The 8,963-nt window shown below is 46.8% G+C and overlaps 1 protein-coding gene across 3 annotated transcripts in view; it reads right to left on the reverse strand.

Moving 5' to 3' along the window:
• Ppp2r5e (protein phosphatase 2 regulatory subunit B'epsilon) overlaps positions 1–5,482 on the reverse strand; it is a 149,293-nt gene extending 143,811 nt beyond the window's left edge. For 2 of the 3 annotated variants that reach the window (XM_021178529.2, XM_021178526.2), the window contains exons 1-2: positions 4,882–5,482; positions 2,396–2,559 (exon numbers count right to left, since the gene is read on the reverse strand). In XM_021178529.2, the coding sequence (XP_021034188.1) occupies positions 2,396–2,552 (157 nt within the window). In that variant the 5' untranslated portion in view covers positions 2,553–2,559; positions 4,882–5,482. The remainder of the gene's footprint in view (positions 1–2,395; positions 2,560–4,881) is intronic. The other variant, XM_021178527.2, reaches the window with a different exon arrangement.
• Positions 5,483–8,963: the final 3,481 nt, after the last annotated feature.

An 8,963-nucleotide genomic window follows, 5' to 3' on the forward strand; every position in this document is an offset into this window, starting at 1 on the left:
CTTCAGACACACCAGAAGAGCGCATCAGATCTCATTACAGATGGTTGTGAGCCACCATGTGGTTGCTGGGAATTGAACTCAGGACCTCTGGAAGAGCAGTCAGTGTTCTTAATCACTGAGCCATCTCTCTAGCCCCTCTTATTTTTAACTAGCAAAATCTTAAATCAAAAGTCTTCTACCCAGGTATGGAGACAAATACTTGGAAGGCAAACAGGCAAAGGCAATCTCTCTGAGTTTTGAACCAGCTACAGTCAGACCCTGGAGAGAGAGGGGTGGAGGGAGAGAGGGAGAGAGAGAGGGAGGAAAGGAGGGAGGGAGTGTTCTCTCCCTCAGAACTTACCAAGAGCTCCTCTTTCCTACTTGGCTAGCAGATCATCCTTTCCCCTTTCTTTTCTTGGTGCTGCAGATCAAACCCAAGGTCTCAGGAGCACTAGGCAAGAGTCCTACCACTATGCACCTTTCTAACCCCACACACCGTCCTTCCAGAAATCAGCATTAATATAGTTTCTACCATTTTCAAGTACAAACATTGGGATCTCATTTATGAATTTCCCCTCTTAAGAAAAAGTGTTGGGGCTGGTGAGATGGCTCAGTGGGTAAGAGCACCCAACTGCTCTTCCGAAGGTCCGATGTTCAAATCTCAGCAACCACATGGTGGCTTACAACCACCCATAATGAGATCTGACTCCCTCTTCTGGAGTGTCTGAAGACAGCTACAGTGTACTTATGTATAATAAATGAATGAATGAAAAGAAAGAAAGAAAGGAAGAAAGGAAGAAAGAAAGAAAGAAAGAGTGTTCCCAGTGGTACATGCCTTTGATCCCAGTACTAGGGAGACAGAGGCAGGTGAACCTGAGTGAGTTTGAGGCTAACCTAGTCTACAGAATGATCAGAATAGATAGGGTTATAAATACAGAGAAACTCTGTCTCAAGAAAAAAGAAAAAGACAAAGCAAGTGTTCCCATAGGAAAATCAGACACCTGAAACACCCTCAGCTACAAATGATGATCACATCAGCTGTTCTTCTACCTTCTGCGTCCACACACTTCTACAGAAAGAAGTATGCACTTTGGCCAGGTGTGATGGCACACATCTGTGAACCCAGCATTCAAGAGAGGAGCAGTAAGATCATTGCAAATTCAGGCCAACCTGGTCTATACTGTGAGGTGCAGGCTACCCAGCGTTACATTCAAGACTGTCTCAAAAATCGGGAGGAAAAGTCAGGGGCACGGGGGGAAGGTAGGGGTGGGGGGGCAGTATGCACTATCCAGGCTGTCTTGTTTCCTCTGAGCTATTAAAGTCCTTTATATTGTTCGTGCCTCCTTCTTCCTTATCCTTAAATACTTAAGACAAAAAGTCTACTTCAAAAAGATGTTTCTACACTATACCAGCTATTGATATGATACATTTCAAATAATTCCTTTTCACCAACATGAAGCAAACAGATTAAAATTAAAATGGACATAGTAACCACGTAACAAAATTAAAAAATAAAAGGTATAATTCAGAAAGAAAAAAAATTAGCGTTCACATCCAAACCTCCCTTTTAGACAGGCCTGGCAGTGCATACCTCTAATCCCAGCACCTGGGAAGTAAAGGCAAAAAGAGCAGCATCTCAAAGCCAGTTTTAAGGCAAAAGCCACAGGTTCACAGCAGCCTTGGCTACATAAAACTGTGTCCAAAAAAAGGAAAACCCTTGCTCTAAATGTACTGTAAAAATGAAAGTCTCACACAAATATGGTCACTATAAACTTATATTTGTACTACGTGAAAATACAAATATGTGCATGTTATTAGTTATAAGCTCTACTTTCTTAAATCTTTAAAATTTAAAATTCAGTATTTCCAAACTCCACTTCTTTTAATGCAAGTTAGTATCTTTTTTACTGGGTCTACTTTCCAAAGTGCAATTAATACATATCAATACGCAAATCAAGAATGTCAAACCAGATAGGGTCAATGAGACTGTTCAGCACATAAAGGCCCTTGCTGCCAAACAGAACCAGCTCAGTTATTCCTGAAACCCACGTGGTGGAAGGAGAGAACCAACTCCTACCAACTGTCCTCTGATTGTCACGTGTGCATAATGTTCAAGTACACACACACACACACACACACACACAAACACCAATGTTGGGAGGGGGAAAAAAAGACATTTCTGCCATTTAGTTTTCCAGCTTAATTCAAGAATTCACCTATAGGATGATAAGTCTCTTCAGATAAACCCTTTACTAAGGAGATTGGGTAGACCTGGTCACATCCAGGAACGTGTGGGTCTGAAACCTCTCTCTCCCCTTCACACTACAACACGTAAAGAAGTGCAGAGACGTGAGACACTCTGAAGACACTGGTGGGTGAGGAAGGTAAGACAGTGGCACCCACTCACGGGTCTCACCTTTCAGCAGTGGCAGAGGTGTGAGCTCAATGGGCTTGCCTTGAGACCTGAACTGGGAGGAGCTTTGCGACCTCTTCTGTCTGGCTTTTCTGACGGACTTCCGAGAAAATCCGTCTACTTTATCCACTGATGGAGGAGTAGTTGGTGCTGAGGACATATCCCTACTGAAGAGAAAGAGGAGACATGAACATGAGCCCACAGTGAAAGTATTCATGTGAGTTATACACATCTTAAAAGTCCCACATACACTATTCGTGAAATGGGAATATGTACCAAAAAATAAAAAATCAATTAAGAGAAGTCTTGCTGCCGGACAGTGGTGGCACACGCCTTTAATCCCAGCACTCGGGAGGCAGAGGCAGGCAGAGGTCAGCCTGGTCTACAGAGTGAGTTCCAAGACAGCCAGGGCTACACACACACACACACACACAAACCTGTTTCAAAAAAACAAAAAAGAAAAATCTTGTCAAGGGGGAAAAAATAACGTGGCTACCATTAAACAATATCAGAGCTCTACTGTATCACCACTCCATTATTATCATTAAAAAAAAAACGTCTGCCTGGACCTCAAGTCTCTATATTGTCTGCCCATTTTAATTGCACAGCTCTTCCCATCTTGGGATTCCTGAAGTCATTTTGGAGCGATTCTGAAGCTGGAAAACGTCCACAGAAACATTTTCCTGACATATTTAATATTATGAATGGGCTAAAACCCTTTTGTACTTCAAGAATCTAAACAAATGAAGCCAGGTATAGTAGCGGGTAACAGCACTCAAAAGCAGGAAAGGTTAGGAGTTCAAGGCCAGCCTAAACAGCTTGACTCCAACCCTGGGACACACAGTGGGAGGAGATCCTGCCTCAGGTAAAAAAAAGTGAGCCGAGCCACCTCAGTATCCACCTCAGTATCCGACAGCACCACGATTACTCTAAGTGTAATCCTACTGGCACCTTCTAAGCAGGACTTTTGGTGCAATGTGCCGTGCTGTGCTTGCTGTTACAAGCCACCACCTTGCACATGAGGACAGGCTAGATTACTTGAATGAGAACACACAAAAGGCACGATTACAACTATTTCAAAATTTTTAAATAAAGCCATCTTAAGTTATTAAAGTTTGATAAACAAAACTAAGATAAACTCCAACGCCAAGTTGAACTGAAAACATAACTTCACAGCCTCCCAAGATGAAGTTGAGTTTAAGTTCAAATATTGTGCTCCATGAAACCAACAGAACTGACTGAATATTGTTCTGCAATTTTTTAATCTTCTGAAATTATTCAAAGGAAGGACAGATGCTAAAAGTCCCAAGCATTGAGCTTAGACTCCTTCACCAAACTAAACAGACGCCAACGCCAGTACCATTCAGGTGCTACTGAGGCTCCATGCAAGATTGATGGCAGACAAGATCGACAGAATGCATATGATGCAGTGCTCAGGCTCAGTTCCTCAAGTGTCATACCGACACCTAAGACAAATGCTTTTTTTTAACTTCCACAAAGAGTAAGATAGTTGCCTTCCCAATGTGTTATGATTAAACAGTCATCTGCATTACCTGGATTCAACTAAAATAGCATAGACTTTGGAGAGGGGAGGACAATACTAAGGTTAATTTGGGATTTTGAGGACTTCTTGGTTCTTTCATTAGAAAGTTATTATTTTCTTTTAACTCTAATTTGGCTTGAAATATAATGTGACATATAAAAAAATGGAATATCAAATTATAAATACTATCGAAAATGTCAGACCTCAGCAAGAAGTTCCACATCGCACTGGTATGCTGTAAATTTAGGGACGAATATTGCAATTTCATCTGGGAATTATTTAGATTTCATTCTAACCCTAGCAACACAGATTTCTGTAAGCCTCGTTCCCCCCATCCCTCATTCTGTCTCTATTTCTCTTCTCTCATCTCTAACGATGATCTATAGGCAGCTTTCTTTTTCATCATTTGCCTCTTATGCGCGCAGCTCTCAATAAAATGTCAAAGATCTCAACTCGAAAGCATTGCAGAACTGATGGTAACAGCGGGGTCCCTGCAAAGCCCAGGGAAACAGGTTTCACCTGGGCCACTGCACCCAAAGCGTTAGCATTCTCTAAAGAGCAGACTACTGGGGCTTTTCCAAGGGGAAGGTATGAAAACAGGGAAGTGGCCTGTTTGTCTGCAGGTATGTTCACATAAACCCCAAGCCCTGGAGAAGCTGCGCGGCCACGGAATCTTCCTCCCTGCTCCCCCGCCCCCGCCGGCGGGGAGGGGGGGGACAAGAAAACGCCTCAAAAGAGGGAGGAAAAGGAGCCGGCGAGGCCGAGGAGAAGAGAGGTGCTGGCCTCCAAAGCCTCTGCAGGTAGATCAGACAAGTGGGCCGGGCGCTTGCTCCCGCTCCCCCCACCCCACCGCACCCCTCAGCTGCCTGGGCCCGGCCTTCCCGAGCCCGCCGCTCCGCGGGTTCCCCGGGATGGTGCAAGCCGCGGGACCCGAAGCTGAAGTTACCTTGAAGCTCCTGGGGAAAAATCGGAAGATGATCTGTGGCTGCGCGGAGTGGGCTGCGAGCTAGGGGCCGCGGCGGGGGCGGGCGGCGGCCCGGGACGCACGGGGGGAGGTCCGGGCAGCGGCGGAGAGCCCCGGGCTACTACGGCCGTCCGGGGCGACGTCCCTCCGGTTCCGCGGTAGCGGCAGTGTTTCTAGGCCTCTCGGCTGGCCCCGAACCTCAGCGCTCCGGCAGTGGCAGCGGCGGCCTCACGAGCCTCCCCCGCGGGCCCGTCCCATCAAATCGGCACCGACCCGGTTGCGGCGCGGCCGGCGGCTCTTCGTTCACATTCCCGGCGGGCGGCGCCTCTGCTCGTTGCACCGGACCCGGCGGCGGTGGCGGCGGCGGCGGCGACGCGGGGAGGGGGAGGAGGGAGGAAGCCTGGATTTGCAGCGGCAGCAAGCGCGGGAGTCGGGAGGAAGAGTTGGAGCCGCCTGAGCCGCCGCTGCCAGAGCCGCCGTTCGCTACCCGCGCAGGGTCCCCGTCAATGCCCCTTTCTCTCTCCTATTGTCAATATCACCGGGCGGCTGAGTCCATGGCACAGGCGCAACCGAACCTCCTGGCTAGCAGAGCCCGCCTCCGACGCCCGCCCACTGGAGACTTCAAACGGGAAGCGAGACTTCATTGGCGGGCGCGCACCTTCACTCCCAGGCCAGCACGTTCGGCTGAGAGCTGGTCGGGGATTGGCGGCGCGGGGGGGCGGGGAAACAGGAGGGTGTGAAGGGACAGGGCCCTCGATTGGGCGAGGCGCGGGGGACCCGGATGCTACCGTGAGCTCGGGCGACCGGGCCGCCGTTTCCGCCAGGGCGCCTGAAGTAGGGGTACTGCGGCGTCTGCTAGGCCTGAGGAGAGCTCGGCGGGCGCGCCCGAGACTGGAGCTTCCGCCAGGCGGGACCCTGTGGACCGCGAACGCCTTCACCCGGGAATTCCGAAGGCTGCAGGGCGGCCGTCCCGGTGCCTCACGGTTCAGCCCGCAGAGCCCCACTCCGCACGGAACCCACGGTCCCCTGCGCCCTGTGTAAACGCGGCCATGGAAGCCGGCGGAAAAACCCCCAGTGGCTGTCCTTCGCTCAACTCATGGGAGGCCTGGCCACCGGTTGGACTCTCACCTGGTCCCCCCAAAAGCCAGTTCTGAATATATCAGCTCTCTGATGCCCCTGCCAGGCTCAGCGGGGGCCCGCGCTCCGGGAGTTAATGCAGATGGCAATTCTGCAGTCTCCCATTCAGAATACCCGCATTCGCCCTTTCAGGACTCCGAAATACCCAGCCCCCAACTCGACAGATTTTAATTGACAGTTTGAGTCTGAGTTTAAATAGAAGACTTACCTCTATCTAGAACGAGGACTAAAATACATACATGTTTTTGCATCATTGGTGAACCCTAGGCCAAATGGTACATTTTCAAAGAATATTCTTAGACCATCAATCAATTTGAATGCAGGCTACGTACAATAGTTAAAGAAGAAGAAAAAAAAAACCCTTAATACTAACTACAAAGATCAAAGTACCTGGGAGGGGAAATACAGGAGAAATAATACTCATAATCCATATAATCCATAAACCCAAAATAACCAGTCATTTTGATGTAGTTATAGTATTATATTTCATATGTATGTGTATATACACAAGTATATATATATATATATACACATATGTATACATATCTGTATACATACATACACACATGTATGTATATTCTTTTTCAAACTCAAAATGCTTCGTCCTGTAGCCGACTTTTTCCTCTCTATCATGTCATGTTCTGTCCAGTTAAGGAATATACATTTATAAAGCTCTGTATCATACCCACAAGTGCTAACAATGCATTTGCGTTTCTGGTTTGTTGCAAATTTCTATCCTGTTGGGTAGAAAAATAATTCTGTACTATGAAAGAGAATGTTACTGCCCTGAACTGAAATGGGAAAGATGGCTTATACGAAAGCAGGCTCCAGAAGACTAGCTGCTGACTGACTGACCAAGTGGCCATTTTTACCCTAATAAATTTCATTGCTCCATGCTGCAGAATTATATGGAATTCCAGTCTGGTTCCTGGTTTCAAGTAACTTATATTTCCATACTTCAGTCTTTAGAAATGTTTAATATCCTAGCCAAGCAGAGCCTGTTTCTACAATGTCTGATTGGTAAATGCAAAATTAAAACCAAGGAAGATTTTGAAGCCAACTCAATTTCCCTTGGCAACAGTTGAACCGTTAAAAAGTAGTGCACGTTTGAAATGCTCACAGCTGTTGCTTAGAACATTTCACATTTTGTAGAGTGAGGATTTTGCTTGCAAATTATGGATGGCTATAAAGACAATTCATTTCAAAGTCATTTCATTTTCTATAAAATAGCTGAGCAACTGAAATGAGCAGGTCTTTTTTAATATGGGAACATGCTTGCCTGCGTGAGGTTTGTTCTCTGGGCCAATAATCTCATAAGGAGATCTATAGATCCCAGGGAAAGTGGGATGTTCTCCAAGGAGAGTGTAAGGCGATCCACTTGCAACACACAAGAAAAAGATGAGGGCATCTATGTTTAAGTTCAAGAGGAGGTATTAAACTCAGTACTCTATATACAGAAGGAATGGCCCATTGGCCAGAGCAGTATAGATGTCCTCAGGGGAAAGCAGGAAGCGTCCATCCGCAGAGAAGAGCAGAGGGGGGTCTCTGCTACTTGTGACATCCTGTGTTTGCTGGGCTCCATGAGTGCATTCTTTAGGTTTAATTAAACCAAACCTACAAAGCAGACAAATGACCTTACAGAAGTCTCACAAGGGAACACGAGAAAGAGCAAATACTAGAAATATCCTTTATAAAATCTTTGACAGCCCTCCTTCAGAGTTAAAGTGACAATCTAATAAGTCCAACCATACTTTAACTTAAGTAGAAAAATCGCCAAAACAGTTTGAAATGGACCTTCACATCCACCTTCACCATGGTGAGCCAATGCCGTGGCCGAGTGGTAAGGCGACGAAGCCGATGTGTGCCTATTTTATGACAAATATACATATATTTAGAATATTATGCTCTCAAAAAATGCACGGATGGAGATGCATGAACCTTTGTTCATTTGGTGACTGCTATCCTAGATATAAACAGAAAGACGTTAAAGCCATGGGGAGGCCATTATCGAGTGACAAAATTCAGTTCATTGTTATCACATGGAAGCATCCACCATCCAGGTCTCAAAGCTGAGCTTATGGGGACTCTGCTGGCAACCTGACCACGCGATTAGAAGACACAGGGTATCGAGTGGTAGCTACGTAGTGACAACCTGAAGCGTCATAGAACTGGCTCTCCCTTAGACACATCTTCAGAAGTAAGTTAGTCTCGTTTGCTGGGGGTGGGAGGCAGGAGTCCATGAAGCTAGTTATGGACTGAGGTAAGAAGACTGGGAAAGCTGTGGCAACAGCTGCTTAGGACAACAGAGTCAGGTGTGACCCACCCAGCTAACGTACCCAAGGAACTGATGTCATGTTTCTTTGCATTGCATTTATCCTCTAGGAAACACCCTCAGCAGTGACATTTTCTTGAATCATAATTTTAGTACTGCAATTACACTTTCGGATATACTTCAAAGGTCATAGCTCTCCTACAGCTTTCTGTGTGGCTAACGTGGCTAATCGTGGCTCAGGACTGCAATGGTTATGTGCGCTAGACTCCCCATAGCAGTCTGAGCTGGAGTCTAAACTGACCGTCAGCAGTGCCCGTCTAAGAACCTTTGCACTGTCCTATTGGGAGTTTCTGTGACGGATCTGGGAAGAGAAAGAAGCTTTATTATCACCGATGGGGAAAGGGAGGAGGGGAGAGGCTGGGGACGTGACTCCATCCGTAGAACGCCTGTCCTGAAAGTGTAAGACCTCGCTTCAGATCCTCAGCACACACGTTAACCAAAAAAAAAATAAAATCTCTGTGCAGTCATCTGCATCTGTAACCAGTACAGGGAGGGCAGATGGGAGGGCTCTCAGACCTCACTGGCCAGCCAGGAGAGCCAAACACTGAGCACAGGGTCCAGTGTGAGGCCTTGTCCCAAAAGACAGGAGGAAACA

Source organism: Mus caroli, chromosome 12 (assembly GCF_900094665.2).
Source record: "Mus caroli chromosome 12, CAROLI_EIJ_v1.1, whole genome shotgun sequence".
In the NCBI taxonomy this organism is placed as follows: Eukaryota; Metazoa; Chordata; class Mammalia; order Rodentia; family Muridae; genus Mus; species Mus caroli.